General features: G+C 47.6%; 1 protein-coding gene across 1 annotated transcript; it reads left to right on the top strand.

The window, feature by feature from the left end:
* Positions 1–6,468: 6,468 nt before the first annotated feature.
* SLC30A2 (solute carrier family 30 member 2) lies at positions 6,469–16,456 on the top strand. Its single transcript, XM_090271500.1, has 9 exons — positions 6,469–6,710; positions 7,022–7,172; positions 7,849–8,069; positions 9,108–9,254; positions 10,129–10,282; positions 11,038–11,212; positions 13,077–13,182; positions 14,523–14,657; positions 15,134–16,456. The coding sequence occupies exons 2-9, from the start codon at positions 7,123–7,125 to the stop codon at positions 15,277–15,279; spliced, it is 1,134 nt and encodes a 377-aa protein (XP_090127626.1). The 5' UTR covers positions 6,469–6,710; positions 7,022–7,122; the 3' UTR covers positions 15,280–16,456.
* The last annotated feature ends 1,661 nt before the right edge of the window (positions 16,457–18,117 follow it).

Below are 18,117 nucleotides of genomic sequence, written 5' to 3'. Positions count from 1 at the left end.
ATCTGCCCTTCCATTCTAAATGATAGCTTTGCTGGATAGAGTCATCTTGGTTGTATGTCCTTGCTTTTCATCACATTGAATACTGCTTGCCAGTCCCTTCTTGCCTACAAAGTGTCTTTTGAGAAATCAGCTGATAGTCTTAAAGGCACCCCTTTGTTGGTAACTCTCTGCTTCTCTCTTGCTGGTTTCAGGATTCTCTCTTTATCTTTCACCTTTATCTTTTTAATCATGATGTGTCTTGGTGTGGTTCCCTCTGGGTCCAGCTCGCCTGGGACTCTCCATGCTTCCTGGACTTGTATGTCTTATTTCCTTCGCCAAATTTGGGAAGTTTCCTCCATTATTTTTTCACATAAGTTTTCAATTTCTTGCTCTTCCTTTTCTCCTTCTGGCACCCCTATGATTCAGATATTGGCATGTTTAAAGTTGTCCCAGAGGTTCCTAAGCCTCTCCTCATTTTTTTCAATTCTTGTTTCTTCATTCTGTACTGGTTGACTTTTTTTCTTCCTTATGTTCTAAATCATTGATTTGAACCCTGGTTTTCTTCCCTTCACGACTGGTTTTGTGTGAATTTTCCTTCATTTAACTTAGCCACTTGCCCAGCACTTGCCCCCTTTCCAGGCACTTCTCCCACTTCTGTATGGGACTGGTGCCTCTCTAGCTGTTGTCCTGGCTGTTGTTCCCAGAGTGGATGTTCTAGGACCGTGGGGGCCCTTTAAACAAGTGGATTCTGCTGAGAGACTGGCAGTTTCTGTCTCTGCCCCAACCCCCACTGGTTTGCACAGTCAGAAGCAATGAGGCTTGATTTTCCCTGTTGCAGGACAGTGAGCTTTGCAGTCTGGTGAGGAGCTGCGAATGCTCCCCAGGTGTCTCTCCTGATTTTTTAAAAAGTGTAACTGTGCCTTCTGCCAGCCTGCCACTGCCGCCGCTGCTGCCACCACCACACCGCATCCTTTCCACCCCGGCTCCGCCCCTCCTACCTGTCTGGATGAGTATTTCTTCTTTATATCTTTGTTTGTTGGACTTCCATGCAGTTTGATTTTCTGGAACTTCTGGTTGTTTCTAGTTTTGAGGTAGTTGTATTCCTTCTTAGTTGTGGAGAGAGACATAGTGTGTCTGTCTTCACCTCCATCTTGGCTGGAAGTCCCTGGAATTACAACTTAATTGTGGAGAAGTCATCCAGAATAACCAACTAAACACTAGTTGGAGAGAAACCTTATAACCATGGGCAGACAGGAAAGGCAGCTTCATCGCAACGTGACTGGTAGAAAGTGCGGAGATGCAAGAGGGCTGGTTGGGCTCCCATAGGTGGCAGCTGAAGGGACAGAGAAACATCTCAATAGCTGAGGGTTCCCCCTGAGAAGGGTGGTGTCTAAACCCCTAGCTGGGTTCCCAGCCTACAGCAACAGAGTGGAGAGTAAAATAGCATACAGCTGTGAAAAGCAAAAAGCCATGGGGTTTTCTGCTGGCTTGAGAGAAATGGCTGGAGACAAAGAGCTCTTAAAGGGACCATGTACGAAAATACATTGGCATCCACTTACCCTAGGCTTCAGTAGAGGGAGGGCAGAGTGGACTAGAGATGCTTAAGGAGAGTTTGGGGCAGTGGCTTTGAGGAGAGAACTGAGGGAGCAGCTGACCAGGTCCCAGTGCTGACTCATTCCCCCATACTACAGACAGACCACTCCCCTACAAATGGCATCAGCCTGAGGAGAAGCAATAGCCCTGCCCTAGGTGCTTTAAGCCTGATGACTGGTCACAGATTGAATAGATTAACAACTAAATGAGACAAACAAAGGTAGTAGATCTCTGGTAGTCTCGAACAGGCTGCCTAGTCCCAGACTGGGACATGATGTCACCAGGGGCAGATCCAGGAAATAAAGGAAGTACTATAACAGTATACTAGACCTCGTGGGAGGAGTGACTCTCAGTCAGCTAGCCGGAGCAAAGGACCCACCAAAGGCCACCAACAACAACCAAAACCCAAGTACAACCAGACTGCCCAAATAAGCAGCATAAGGTGTACCCCAAGAGTATCAAGATCAGGAGATCAAGGAGACTGCACCACTGAATCCCACAGGTCTCCTACCACAGAAGGTCACAACATGAAGACAGGAAGTCAAAGCAGATCAATCTAAGAAGCAGAAACAAACAACAGTCACAAAAATGGAGAGACAAAGAAAAACAACCTCCAATCGAAATGAAAGGAAGTATCTCCAGAGAGAGTGCTAAATGAAACAGGGGTAAGCAAACAATCAGACATGGAATTCAAAATAATGATTATAGGGAAGCTCAATGAGCTCAGTGAGTTCAAAGAAAACTACAAAGAACTCCAGGGGAACTATTAAGAATTCCAGGGAAGCTACAAGGAACTTACTGCAAACTACATCAGCATTAAAAAGGACATAGAAACTATCAATAAGAGCCAGGAGGAAATGAAGATACAATTTCTGAATTGAAGAAGATGGTAGAAGGAATCAAAAGGAGGCTAGATGAAGCAGAAGATCGGGTCAGTGAGCTGGAGGACAATGTAGAAAAAAATTCCCAGACAAGTGCAACAAAATGGAAAAAGACTGAAAAAGAATGAAGAGGTTTTTAGAGAGCTGCAGGACACCATGAATGTAATAATATCCATATCAGAGGAATACCAGAAGGAGATGAAGAGGAGCAAGGGATAGAAAGACTGTTTGAAAAAATTATGACATAAAACTTCCCTAACTTGATAAGAGAAAAAGTCATGTAAGTTCAGGAAGCACAAAGGGTCCCAATGGAGATGAACCCAAAAGGCCCACTCCAAGATACATCATAATTAAAACGGCAAAACTCAAAGACAAAGAGAGAATCCTAAAAGCAGCAAGACAGAAAGAGCTAATAACATAAAAAGGAGCCGCAATAAGGCTATCAGCAAATTTCTCAGCAGAAACACTACATGCCAGAGGGAATGGCAAAAAATATTCCAAGCAATGAAAAACAAAGGCCTACAACAAAGACTACTTTACTCAGCAAGGCTCTCATTCAAAATGGAAAGTGAAATAAGGATTTTCCCAGACAAAGGAAGACTAAAAGAATACATCTCCACCAAACCAGCATTGCAAAAAATGCTAAAGAGACTGCTTTAAGAAGATGAAGAAACAGAGAGAGACAGAGAGGAACACAGGTACAAAGGGGAAAAATGACAATACGTACCTATCAATAATAACCTTAAATGTAAATGGATTAAATGCACCAATCAAAAGACATAGGATAGCTGAATGGATCAGAAAGCATGACCCACATATATGCTGTCTACAAGGGACCCACCTCAGAACTAAAGATCTACACAGACTGAAAGTGAAAGGATAGAAAAAACAATTTCATGCAAATGGAAAGGAAAATATACTGGGATAGCAATATTTATATCTGACAAAACAGATTTCACAACAAAGGCCATAACAAGAGACAAAGAAGGACATTTCATAATACTTAAGGGATAATCCATCAAGGAGATATAACCCCTGTAAACATATATGCACCCAACATAGGAGCACCCAAATATATAAGGAAAATCTTGAAGAACTTCAAGAAGGATATCGACAGCAACACATTCATAGTAGGGGACTTTAACACCCCATTGTCAACAGTGGACAGATCTTCCAAGCAAAGAAACACCCAGGATATTGTGGCACTGAACAACACTCTAGATCAAATGGACTTAATATATACAAACACTTTCACCCCAAAGAAGCAAAACATACATTCTTTTCAAATGCATATGGAACATTTTCAAAGATAGACCACATGGTAGGACACAAAACAAGCCTCAACAAAGTCAAGAAGATTGAAATCATATCAAACATCTCAGATCACAATGGATTGAAACTAGAAACCAACCTCAAGGAAAAAACTCAAAAACATTCAAATTCATGGATACTGAATAACATGCAGTTAAACAGTGAATGGGTTAACAATCAGATCAAGGAAGAAGTCAAAAAGTGTCTGAAAACAAATGAAAATGAACACACAACAGCCCAAAACCTATGGGACACAGTGAAGGCAGTCCTGAGAGGGAAGTTCATAGCAATACAGGCCGACCTCCAGTTTTTTGTTTTGTTTTGTTTTGTTTTTAATTGAGAGATTGAGAGAGAGAGAGAAAGAGAAAGAAAGACAGAGAGAGAAACATTGATTTGTTGTTCCACTTATTTACGTGCCCTGACTGGGAATGAAACCTGCAAACTTGGTGTATCAGACAACGCTCTAACCAGCTAAGCTACCTTGCCAGGGCTTCAAACTCACTTTATGAAAGTGCTTTTGGACAAAAAAGGGGCCACATACTAAACCTAATCAATTCAGGGGAGGCCTGCATGGTGTGTCTTACAAACTCAGGGACTGAAAGCAACTACACAGGATGGTCTGAAATTAAAACTTCTTAACCAAAAGTCATGGCAGGTAATTACATCCTGCTGGTATCTTCCTTGACAAAGGTCAGCCTTTACCTTAACTGAGCCTGCCTATAGTCTTTTTGCATCTAAGATGACAAACCTTTGGAATGCCTGAGTAATCCCTTTTTCCAGACCACTCAATGTCGCAGACTCCAACCAGTGGTGTCCACGGTGTTGTGGATGCGATGAACAAAATCACAGGGACTGCACTAATCCGGTAGAGAAAAGGGACAGAACAGCCACTCTCTAAATCAGTGAGAGCGCCATGACCCTTGCCTGAATAGGCTTTTATTCTTATTTTCCCCCAGCGGATCACATCAAACAAAGTTACAAATCTCTTTGCTAAGGTTGCTTTAGATCAGCAGTTCTCAATCTGTGGGTTGCTACCCCTTTGGGGGTCGAACGACCCTTTCACGGGGGTCACCTAAGACCATCGGAAAACACATATATAATTACATATTGTTTTTGTGATTAATCACTATGCTTTAGTTATGGTTGGGGGTCACCACGACATGAGGAACTGTATTAAAGGGTCGCAGCATCAGGAAGGTTGAGAACCACTGCTTTAGATGGTTGTTGTTTACAGATAATAAAGAAAAGAATGTTGAGCATGCAAGAAAACAATAAGGATGGGAGATCTGGCTACATCCTGTCCTTAAAACAGTTCAGAATAGACCCTGAGAAGTTACTTTAAAGTTATACATTAAACATCTGTTGTCAAGAGCAAGCCTTTAAGCAGTATAGATACAATACAGGCCTGATTCCCATGCTGATCTGCTGGCCTGGCTCCTGTGTGCCACCTCGCACCTGTTGGTTTTCCGAACCAGGGCTGAGCTACATTCGCCACTGCCACGTTACCAGTTCCCTGTACCTCAGGGCACAATGCTATAAATGTTATTAACTCTTTTATACCCACCAATGTAAAAGAAGTATTTTTCTTGTTATCCAATCCCAGACACTTCCTCACTTTGCTTTCTCCCACCTCCCAAATCTATCACCAATGAATTTCATGTAACCCTCTTTCTGCCTCCTTTGTTTTCAATGTATAAAATAGGGTGCAAAATTGCAATTCTCTGGAGCATTTTCTCAATCTGTTGAGGTTTTGCTTCCTGGCAATTGTACTCAGTTTGGCTCCAATAAAGTCATAAAAATTCTTATCGGTTTGGATGTTATCGTTGTATATTTTAAAAAAGATTTTACTTATTTATTTTTAGAGAGAAGAGAGAAAGAGAGGGGGAGAAACATTGCAACTCAGGCATAAGCCCTGACTGGGAATCAAACCTGTGACCATTCACTTTGCAGGACGATGCCCAACCAACTGAACCACACCAGTCAGGGTTGTGCGGAGACTTTAAACCCTCACATCTTGGCTCACTTCTGAGAGTTTTCCTAAGGCTAACTTAGCTCAGTCCCTAACTTCGAATTTCAGGGAATCAGATTTTGCTTTCATTTCTAGTCCCTTCTCAAGTTCTGAAGTATTTTTTTAAGTTCTTTAAAAATTGTGTGATACATTACAGACACAAGTGTACAAAACTAGTTATGGAGTTTAATAAACTGTTGTAAAATGGAATCCTGTGTTGCTACCGTGCAAGTCAAGAACATTGCCAGTTCCCTGAACTCTTTTTTTTTTTAATGGTCATACACTTGCTTTTCTTTATAGTTTTATTTTCTCAAGTTTCTAAAGTATCTTCCCATAGAAGACTTAAGGAGTTTGAGGCCAGAAAGGGAGAGGCAGAACACCATGCATGGCACCTCCTGGGACTCCTGTGAGCTGCTGCGGTCAGGGCAGGAGGGATAGTGGTGACGGTGTCAGCTCTGCCTAGACTGAGACTGACTAATGTTAACGACACCGCCCAGGGGTCGGAGATGAGGATAAAGCCGGCCGCTCCAGATTCTATTCCGAGCAGCGCACAGGCAAGGAACTAGCGCTGCTTCCGTGGCCAGGATGGGTCGGGCAGTCCCAACCGATCCTAAAGAGGGCCACTGCCCCAGCCTGAGGGGAGGCAATCCCCGCCTCCAGGACCCCTGTCCTAGTCTGAGCGGAGCACAGCCAACTTTTGGTGGCTGCAGCCTGAAGGTGGACACCTACCGAACTCTCAGGAGTCTCCAGGTCCAGTGGAAGACACACCGTAGCCTGAGGAGCCACATTCCTGCCCTCCGGGGATCCAAAGTGAGCTGCAAACCAAGATCCAAGAACTTCTCTGTGTGATGCTGCCAGCCCCAAGCGGGGAAGAGCGCGCGCAGCCGTCGCCCAATCCTAACTTAAGAGAGGCGGTTACGTCTTTCATCGCAAGCCAGGTGGGTTCCCCCAGCTCCAGGGACACAGGGGATGGGTGCTCCCGGACAGCTCCCGGGCATCCTTTGCAGCCGGCCACCTCCTCCCCCTTCCCCGCGGGCTTTTGCACACGACGCGTGCCAGGTCACTTCACACGGGGTGGCGAGGGCCAGATGAAGCGCTAGGCGCGCGGAGTCGAGGCTGGAGCGACGCGGCAGCAGGACTGTCCCACCGTGGCCCCAGTGAGGCTCGGGTAGGGGACACCGCACAAAGGATCGCGTGTGCTAGGGGCGCACGAGTGGCGAAGAGAGAGGCACGCAGTACTTCCCCGCAGGTGAGTGCGTGCAGCGAGCATCTGGTGTGCAACTTGCTGGGCTCACTCCGCGGGGCAACCGCGCGCGGCTTCCTGACCCAGAGCCGGGCACGCGGGGCTGCATGAAGGCCACGGATAAGCAGCATCTGTTGGACGCCAAGCCTGGAGCCCGGTAAGGCGAGAGCCTGGGGAGGGATGGAAGAGTGGCCATCAGAGGGACCTCCTTGTTCGCTCTCCTGGGATGATTTGGGCAGCGGCTAGAACTAGGACCACACGGAAGGGGTAGGGTGAGGTAAAGGAGAGGGAAAATCCAGGTTAGAACAGAGAACATCCCTCTTTCCCGGCTGAACACAGATCCTGGCGCCTGTCCGCTGGTCGGGAGTGCGATGCCTAGAGCCCCGCCCACAGTGGGGAACTTTGCCCCCTGCCCCACCCCCCTCTCCCCGGCAGCCTCTCCCAGGAAGGCCTTCTGGCCCCAGGTGCACGAGATAGGGGTTTGCCTTTCTGCCAGTGTTCAGATCCTTCTCTGCGCTCCGCTGGACCGATCTGCCCCTTGGCCAGTTCCCAAGGTCTTTGCCTCCTTCAGGGCCTGGGAGGGAAGGGGGAGGAGTAAACATTCCAGACCAAGGCCCTTAGACTCCTGGAGACTGGTCATTCCCTAAGCACCCACTGGCAAATATGGGCTTCTGGCCATTCGTTAGGGACCATGGAGTTTTGAGTGTCTTTAGCTATTCTTCTAAGTGTACACATGGTAACACCAGGGCCCCACGGAGAGACAGGACTGGAGTCAGCCCTCCTTGTCGCCAATTCAGAGCTGAGTCTCCTTCTTTCCCTTCCTTTCTGGCCAGATGTTACACTGGATCTCTGTGGCAGGATGGGGCTGGCTGGATTTCTGTGTCCCCACCTGACTCGGAGTTGCCATCCATTGAGCTGGCCATGGAGAGCAACCATTACTGTCATGCCCAGAAGGGTCCTGGCAGTCACTGTGACCCCAAGAAGGAGCGGGCCTGTCGCCAGCTCTATGTGGCCTCTGCCATCTGCCTGGTGTTCATGATTGGAGAAATCATTGGTAAGGCTTTTTGTGCTAATTAAATGAAATTGGCACATGGATAGTTTGGATGATCCAAAAGGCTTTTCTCCTGAATATTCCAGCAATATTAACACAGTTGACACTTAAACAATGGGAAGGGGGGAGGTTAGGGGCACTGACCTACACAGCTGAATATGCATGTGTAACTTTTGACTCCCCCAAAACTTAACTACAGTCAGCCCTTCTCATCCATGGATTCAACCGACCATGACTGGAAATCTGAGGTTGGAAAACCAGGCCTGTGAATGGGAAAGTACTGTTTTCCATGAGATTGATTGAATCAGCAGGTGGGAAACCCGTGACATGAAGGGATAATTGTGTCTATTGAAGGAAATTTGCATATGAGTGGTCCCACACAGTTCAGACCCGTTTGAGAGTCATAGTGGTTAAGATTGAACATTCATTATGCTCTTTAAACAATTTTTTATTTAAAAACTTCATTTTTCAATTACCTTGACATACAAATATTATATTAGTTTCAGGTGTACAAAATAGTGATTAGACATTTATATGTTACCAAGTGATCACCCCAATAAGTCTAATACCCATCTGACACCGTACATAGTTATTACAATGTTATTGACTATATTCCCTATACTTTGTTGAGTCAGGCAATCCTCAAAACAACCTTGTCCTGATTTTACAGATGTTGAAACTGAGTTACATTTAGGTTAAATAATTTGTCCAAGATCACACACAACTAGTAGGTAAGGGAATGCCTGTATGCCTAGAAGAAAAGAGCATTTACTAAATGCCTATCATGCTTTCTAGGCCCTATCTGAACTTGATTTTTCACATACACCCTCTAAGTAGATGTTGTTAGTCCTGATTCACAGACAGTAGAAACTGAGGCGCAGAGAAAATACTTGCCCGTGGTTATACTGTGAATGGGTGGAGAGGTCCTGGTCTGGTGTCTTTTTCTAGAGCTCATGACTTCCCTGCTACACCACACAGTCTGGGAAGTTGGCTCCTTGGAGAGCTGATGACAACCCTCCATCCCCATCACTGCCCCTACAGGTGGGTACCTAGCACGTAGCTTGGCGATCATGACTGATGCAGCCCATCTACTCACTGACTTTGCCAGCATGCTCATCAGCCTCTTCTCTCTCTGGATGTCCTCCCGGCCAGCCACCAAGACCATGAACTTCGGCTGGCAGCGAGCTGGTGAGGGTCTTGGTCTGGATGGGAGTGGGGTTGGAAGAGGGGCAGGTCAAGACATGGGTTCTTAGGTGGCTGTAATGAGTGGATCCCCTGAGTGAAGCCAGGAAGGTGACTTTTGTGAGGAAATATAATGTCAAAGTTGGCTCCCCTCCTCTGGGAAAGGAGAATTCACCTTACTATGAAATGAAGTGGGCAAACTTCAAGGACGAATGACTATAACATTAGCTCCATGACTCCATGGATCAGCTCTGGGGGGCCGGAAAGGTCAGTACAGCCTTCTGGAAGATACATGCTTTAAACCGTCTCTAGTTCATCTCCTGGCTGCGTTATCATTTTCCTCTTGGTGGGAGATGGCCCAGCCTCCCCTCCTCAGAAGCCTCAGTTTGCCAGCTGAGCAATAGGTATTTATTTACTTATTTATTTATTTTTAAGTAGAGGGAAAGGAAAGGAGAAAGAGAGGGAGAGAAACATTGATGTGTGAGAGAAACACAGATCAGTTGCCTCTTCCACGCCCCCAACTGGGGACCCAGCCTGCAACCCAGGCATGTGCCCTGACTGGGAATTGAACCAGCAACCCTCTGGTTCGCAGGCCAGCACTCAGTCCACTGAGCCACACCAGCTGGGGCAGTATATATTTTAAAAAGTCATTTTCATTACATGTAAAACCAAAAGGCTTGACCCAAATGACTTCTGAAGTTTCTTCTAGCTCTGACATTGTCAGATGTGTAAGTGGTGGGGTAAGGTGCAGCCATATTTTCAGCAGAGACCAATCAGAACCAGGCCCTGATTTGGGAGATGGAGTTCCTAGAGGGAGGGGGAGGCCTCCTCAGCCTTAGGGCTGCATGCGGAGACTGGTGTTGGGTTGGTTCTTCCTCAGAGATCCTGGGAGCCCTGCTCTCTGTGCTGTCCATCTGGGTCATGACTGGGGTACTGGTGTACCTGGCAGTAGAGCGGCTGATCTCTGGGGACTATGAGATTGAGGGAAGGACCATGCTGATAACGGCGGGCTGCGCTGTGGCTGTGAACATCATGTAAGTCCTCCCGTTTCTCAAGTGCAAACCAATGTGCCTTCTGGTGGAAGCCGGAAAGGCCACACTCCCGTATAGGCTACAGGAACAGAATTTCCCTAACTGTCTGAGCTCTGGCACCTGCAACACCTGGGTTCTACCTTAGGCCTGGGTCAAGTCCGTCAGCAAGTGGAAATCTGTGGCAGCATCAATTCCATCCCCTACCTCCCCCCAACCCCGTATGTGTTGGCGAATAACCTGGGAGGCTTCATACCTGAAATGGGGAGGGGTTAGTACAGTCCTTGCAGGAGCAGATGTCCCTAGGGGAAGAATCCAAGTTGTTTTTCAAGCTGATATGACTGAAACTGGTCTCAGTGAGAGGCAGGGTGTGTAGAGCATCTGTCTTATTTGGGTTCTGCCTCCCTTGCTTAGTGGCCTAGGGCAAGCCACTTCCCTCTCTAAGAGTTAGCTTCCCCATCTGTGACATGGGAGGGGAACTGATGACCTCCATGGTGCCCTCCTGCTCTGAGATTTGACACTGGGGCATCTTTGTGCCCAGATTTGGCCTGGCATTGGAGTTGAACCCTTTCTCCTGTAGCATTCTGAACCGAGGTCCCATGGGTCAGGCTCCTCATATAGTGAAAGGAATCATGCATTCTGGGGGCTTGGAATTTTTGCCCTACAGGGAGGCAGCCCTAATGAGTGGCCTCTACCTGGCTGATTTGAAGCCCTTACCTGCTGCCTCAGTGAGCCCCTTGGCTTTGTCTCCACTTCTGTAGAATGGGGTTGACTCTTCACCAGTCTGGCTACAGGCACAGCCACGGCCACGGACATAGCCATGACACCAGCCAGCAGCAGGAGAACCCCAGTGTCCGAGCTGCCTTTATCCATGTGATAGGAGACTTGCTGCAGAGCTTGGGCGTCCTGGTGGCGGCCTATATTTTATACTTTAAGGTCAGAGCTGGGGACAAGGGGGGTGGGCTGGGGAGTGGGCAAGGTGCAAGTCATCTGGGGGCTCCTCTCAACACAGGACTCTCTCCAGATTCTATCCCCCTCCCAGCTCTTGGCAGAAGGGTGGGGAGAGGGAAGAAACATTTACCCAATTTCTGATCCTCACAACAACCCCGAAGGCTATGTCGTGGTGTTTTCCAAAGCTCAGAGAGGTTCAGTGACTTGCACAGCATTGCACAGCTAGTAAGTTGTGGCATCAGATTCAAATCCAGCACTATGTGCTGCCAAAGACTGGGCATTGCCCATCACATAGAGGCAGCACAGTACCTTGGAAAGAGCTGGACGTTGGGTTTGAAGCCTGGCTAGCTGTGTGATGTAGAGTGGGTCCCTTGCTGTAACTGAGCTTCAATTTATCTGCTTATAAAATGGGGGTGATGGATGTAAAACGTACAGTGTTCAATGATTTCAACTAAACTTCTCAGATATGGCAAGATGGCATAGCCCATAAGAATAGCTATCTGCTGTACAATCTTAATACAAGTCTTGCTTGCCAGGACTTCTTGCTTTTGCAAACAGCTTTCAAGAATGGCAATAATGAAGGAATGCCCAGGGCAGAAACTTCAACAGCAAAAGGTCTGGTGGTTGTGTTACGAACATACTCATCCATCTTATCTATATCAGGTCTCATGGTAGAGATCATAGTAGCCAGACTAGCAGCCTAAAAGGTTAAGTAAAAAGGACAGTTAGTAACATTAACCTTCAACCATTTCTTTATATAATCAAATAATCCCATCAACAGATAGAAAACTTTCCTTTCTAAAAATATAAAATAGAAATAATCTCTTGGCTCTACATTCTAGTATAATAATCTTCATCAATCAACAGTGGTACAATGACCACAAGGATCTGAAAAAGAGGAGTTGAATTTTCACACCAATTATTGATGCTATCACTTGTAACAGTATTAAATACATATAGAAAAAAGTTATAGCATGTCATTTATATACTCTAAAAACACAAATATATACAATTCATTTTATTAGAAAATTTATAATTTCCAGGACATTGTTAATCAAGAAACAAATTAAGAATTCTTAAAGATTTTATTTATTTTTAGAAAGGAGGAGGGAGGGAGAAAGAGATGGAGAGAAACAGCCATGTGTGGTTGCCTCTCATGTGCCCCCAACTGAGGACCTGGCCCACAACTGAGGCATGTGCCCTGACTGGGAAGCAAACCGGCGACCCTTTGGTTTGCAGTCTGGCATTCAGTCCACTGAGCCACACTAGCCAGGGCCAAATTAAGAATTTTAATTGCACAATTTCAAACCCCATATAAAGATAAAATTTTGGGAGAAATATTAACCATATAGACTAACAGTTAATATTTTGTTTAAAAAAAAACCCTTTTACATCTGTTTGCACTTTATAATTCTAATCCATAATTGCCACTTGCAAAAAGAAAAAAAAAAAAGGTCCTTGACCCTAAATGGCATGCCATAGAGTCATAAATTTTCTCATCGTAGTCTAATGTCAATAAAGCAAATGAAAAAATGAGTAACACGAGCCCATTATAAGAAAGAATAAAACAAAATGAGGGTGATGGATGAGATGATATCTAAGATTCCATTCAGCCCTGCTCATGTCTCAGCCCCTTGGCAAGGAGGGCTGGGAAGGGACTATGCCTTATCCTGAACTGTGGTCTGTCATGCCTGTCCTTCTGAGCATGGAATAAACTGGGGGGCAGGGCCATGGTAAGGCTCATACCCACACTCAGAGAGAGCCCCTCTTCCCTACACGGTGCTGAGAGGGGAGGGAGTCAGGAAGCTGAGGTGTTGAACCCCAGCTCTGCCTTCCCTTTTTCCTGCAGCCAGAGTACAAGTTTGTAGACCCCATCTGCACCTTCCTCTTCTCCATCCTGGTCCTGGGGACAACCTTGACCATCCTGAGAGACGTGATCCTGGTGCTAATGGAAGGTGACTGGGCTTGGGGTTCCCTTTTTGTTCTTGGCTCTCCGGCTGTAACTGAAGTTCCAGGGGTGAGGGTTGGATCCCAGCACATTGGTGGGGAGCCAGGGTCTGGAGCCTGGCATAGCCTGGAGCCCTAGGCTGATCGTGGCATGGAGCTGGGCCCTCAGGTGTAGCCATTCCTAGAAATGTCCCCTGGACCATGCCTTCCCTTCCCCCTGGGCCCAAGGGTGCCCCCTCCCTGTTGAGACGTGTCCTCCTTGCACAGTCAGGCGGTTTCTGGGTTGGGTCTATAGCACCTGGCACCCTAGCCCTTCCCCATACACTTCCTCAGTCTCAATTTGCCTTGCCTCAGGCGGAGAAAGTGGTAGCATCATGCTTCCCATTGCACAGGAGGACAGACTGAGGCTCAGAAAAAAAACAGTCAGTGTTGTACGAGGCTGCTGAATCTGAACCAGTTCAGGCCTTGGCCTTCTTGGCTGCCTTGGCTGCCTCAGGAGGATGTGGCTGGGCTTTCAGGGGTGCTAGGTAGCAGCAAATGGTATGGCCTGAGTTACCACACTACTCATCCAGCTTTCTTGTGCTCCACATGTTGGGTCAGGGGTCTCTCTGTGGGCAGGGTCAATCTGAATCCTAGTTTTGGGTCAGCAGGAATATCCAGCTGCAGGTTAGAGCTTTCTCCCCAAGAATGTGACTGACCCAGATAACAGTAATGATGATGCCCCGTGCAGGTGCAGTAATGTCCAGGTTCCCTTTTTTCCACTACCAAAAAACAAAACAAAACAAACAAACAAAAAAAAACCCCACAAAGTCAAACTCTTTTTTTAAAGAGAGGGGAAAGGATGGAGAAAAGCATCGATGTGCAAGAGATACATCAATCTGTTGCCTCTCACATGCCCCCAACTTGGGACCTGGTCCACAACCAAGGCATGTGCCCTGACCGGGAACCAAACTGGTGACCCTTCAGTTCACAGGCCAGCACTCAATCCACTGAGCCACACCAGCCAGGGTAAAGTCAACCTCCTTTTATTGAGTACCTACTATGGGCTAGGCACTGTTCCAGGCAATGAGGAGGATAGGGTGGTAGACAAAACAGACTGTCCTGCTCTCATGGAGTTTCCATTTTAGATGGGAAGACAGACAAGAAACTAACCAACAAGATAGTTTCAGACAGTGTTAAGTACTACGAAGAAAATAGCACAGGGTGTATAAATATGATAGAGATCATTTGGGAGGTAGGGGCAACAGCAGATCCAACCAAGGAGCTCTTCTAGATGACATTGGAGGAGCAGGAACCAGTATGGGTGGAAGGGAGTGGTTTCCCTCAGCCCCAACCCTGCTGTCCCCAGGGACCCCCAAGGGCGTGGACTTCACTGCTGTTCGGGATCTGCTGCTGTCGGTGGAGGGGGTGGAAGCCTTGCACAGCCTGCATATCTGGGCGCTGACTGTGGCCCAGCCTGTGTTGTCGGTCCACATCGCCATCGGTGAGTGGTGGGGACACCTCCGGGTGGGGTGAGGGAGAGAGGCAGCCAGAGGCCTGGGCATCCCTGACGGGTCCAGGTGATTCCAGATGCTTGCGGTGCTCCTGCCTTGAAGCTGGCCCCATGCTGAGTGCGTAGCTCACATTATTTCATTTGATCATCGCAATCCCATTTAAAGATGAAGAAACGGAGGTTGGAGGAGTGGCGGGATGGTAGTGACTTACCCAGGCTTTTACAACTAAGTAGCAGAGGAAAGCCTTAAAGCAGTGCCTTTCTTGCTCTTAGGATTGTGCCAGGTATGGGAACTGGGGGGTTGCTTCGTGCAGGACTGGAATCTAGGCTTTCCTGATGTTCATGGTCATCTGTTTTGTTCTGCTGTGGGTACAGCATGAGAGTTGGGCTCCTGATTGTTTCTAAGGGCCCAAGAGTGAGTAAATGTTTTTCTGGTGCCTTCCCTGGTCTGTTCTCTTGGCCTCCAGCTCAGAACACAGATGCCCAGGCTGTGCTAAAGGCAGCCAGCGCCCGGCTACAGGGGAAGTTCCATTTCCACACCATTACCATCCAGATCGAGAACTACTCTGAGGACATGAAGGACTGTCAGGCATGCCAGGGCCCCTCAGACTGACTGCCTGGCCAGGTGCCAACTGGAACATGGACTGGGCCTGCAAATGGTGGGGCCAAGTGTCCACCAAGTCCAGCCAGGACTCTGTGTACCTTGGCTCTGTTATAAACCAGATCCCTCTCCTGACCTTAGCTCCATGTTTGGTGTGGAGGAGCCTTGCCCACTCCAGGAATGAGAGTCTTCCCCTGCCCACCCCATCTGACTATAGCCAGCCCCAGGATGCGGCCTCAGCCAGAGTAAAGATGGTATAACCCAATTCCTTCGTTCCTGTCCAGGATGGGTTTGGGCCTAATCCTCAGCCAATGCTGCCTTACCATCAGTCTCAGGGAAAGGCAGTGAAGCTCAGTGAGGGGTGCTGGAGGGGAGCCTACATGTCTCATCTGTCTGGCCTTTGCTTTATGAATCTGTAAAGAAGTCCCCTTCCTCTGCCTCTAACAGTGATCTGATTTAAGGAGGCCATGGGGTTTGGGGAGTTGTAAGTACGACAGTCTAGAAAGCCAGGACAAGTGGAACAGGGAAACAGACAGAGAGTTAAATGGCCAGGCCATTTACAGTCATCTAGTAAATCACAAAATCTTACCTTCTCCCACCCTGGATGCTTAAGAATAAATGGTTTACACTTCTCCCCAACCAGAGGGTATATAGCTTAGATCAGCCTACTCAAGGAGACAGATAATGAAACTCCAATTGGTGCCATTGTGCCAACCACACCCAAAGACAGATGAAGTGAGGGGAATCCATCTCATTTTGGCACACCAGCATAAAGCCGGTGAATATTCTATGAGACCCTCCCCTAAGATCTCCCTTAAACTTCCCTAAAAACACCCAGCCCTTAAAACCCTCAAGATGGCCCTGGCCCAGTGGCTCGGTTGGTTGGGGCATCACCCTGTACACTAGAAGGCTGGGAGCTCGATTCCCAGTTAGGGCACATACCAAGGTTGTGGGTTTGATCCAATTCATGTTTTTCTTTCACATAGATGTTTCTCTCTCTCCCATCCTCTCTCTCTAAATTCAATAAATGTATTTTAAAAATTAAAAGAAAAACCCCTCAAGATGAAGAATCAGTATGCCTGTGCCTTTCCCTTCCCCTTCTCCCCGCTAGGTGCGTTACCTCTGCCTTGTCCTGAGCTCCAAGGGTCCTTCTGTAACTTTCTAAATAAACTTTCTCTTACAACTTGAATTCTTAGCTCTGAAATCTTTCTTTGCTCAACTCAAGAACTGAGTCTAATTTCACTGCCAACACTACCGGTAACATAAGGACCCTGCACTCTTCTATGTGTCCCCTCAGATGGGGAGCCAGGGGGCACCTAAGGCCCAATCTGTGTGGTAGTTACTGCAGCTGCGAGCCAGATGTTTCCCTTTCCTGGAGGGAGGAAACTTCTAACTAGGTACGGACCTGCCTGGTTTCCTCTTCGCTTATTCTTCCAGCCCAGGAAGGTGTGCCAAAACAGACACCCTGGTCACAGTTGGGAGGGGGAGCAGGAATGTCATCTTGGGTCCTGGCCCTAACCACCTCACAGCTCCTGGGCCACTTCTCAGCCTGATAGTGTCCTGGGGCACTCAGATCCTGAAATCGGATCTGATTGGGCCAGCTGTTGCCCATATGGCCTGACCTACTCTGAACTTGGGGATAGAAGGCAAAGAGGGGCTGTACGATTGGCACAGGAGACACTGGCTTCCTGGGGTGTGTGAAGGTTCCTGAATTAGGGGGTGGCTTGTGTATGTGTGCTTATTTATTTATTTTTGGCTTGTGTTTATAAGATGAATGGGAGAAACCTGTCCCCAGTCTCACAGGATGTTAACACCTACCTCACAGGGTTGTTGTGAGGACTGGAGCCAGAATCTGCGAAGGACTTGATCAGTGAAGAGTGGTTACCTTTATCTTTATCCTGGAAAGATGCAGCCTGAGGCTGCCTTGTTGAGGAGCCAGGGACTTCCCAGCCTCCCTGGGGGGCAGCTCTTAGTTTATCTTGACTCTGTCCTGACACATGGCGGTAGTGGGGGGGGGGGGCTTGGTCACTCACCTCCCCCTCTGAGCCTCTCTCTTCTCAGATATGAAATGACATCTCTGTGCCTTTCTAGCACTGACATCCAAGGTTGCCCGTGACCTAGGTCAGTGGGTTCTTCAGCCACTCAAAATTAGTGGGAATCCCTGGCTGCTGTGGCTCAGTGGATTGAGAGTCGGCCTGCGAGCCAAGTGTCGCTGGTTCGATTCCCAGTCAAGGCACATGACTAGGTTGCACGTCAGGTCCCCAGTTGGGGGTGTGTGAGAGGCAACCACACAGTGATGTTTCTCTCCCTCTCTTTCTCCTTTCCCCTCTCTCCAAAAATAAATAAATAAATAAAATTATTAATTAAAAAAAAATTAGTGGGAAGTCATTTTGTGTTAGTTTGGAGGTGTATGTGGGGGATTACTGATGGTAGTGTGCTCCACTCCACCCCAGTCTCAGGGGAATCAACACCCCCTCAGCCATGGCAGGCACCAGGAATCCGGATCCTGAGCTTTGCTCTATGCCGAGGCCTTACCTGCCTCTCCAGACACTCATTGCAGTGCTCCATTTTTACAGATGAGAAAACTCAGAGAGGTCATTTGCTTTAAGTCACACAGCCAGTGTGAGGCAGGTCTGGGGTTTCTGCCTCATTCCCCTAGGCCTCCCCCTACAGCAGGGGTTGGGGACCTGCTCTGGGCTGCATGTTGTTACAGTGTGAATTCTTGGGCCTTGCAGTGCCCTCCCGGTGGGCAAGGCTATGCCAAAGCAGTTCAGTGTTCTGGGTGCCGCAGCTGTGAATGGGGAGGGGAAGGTGCCTCTTTCCCCTGGTTGGGCCTGGCACTCAGGGCCT

Source organism: Furipterus horrens, unplaced genomic scaffold (assembly GCF_987537825.1).
Source record: "Furipterus horrens unplaced genomic scaffold, mFurHor1.1.pri manual_scaffold_3, whole genome shotgun sequence".
In the NCBI taxonomy this organism is placed as follows: Eukaryota; Metazoa; Chordata; class Mammalia; order Chiroptera; family Furipteridae; genus Furipterus; species Furipterus horrens.
The sequence above is the reverse complement of the archived record's forward strand: the minus strand, read 5'-3'. Positions and strand labels throughout refer to the sequence as shown.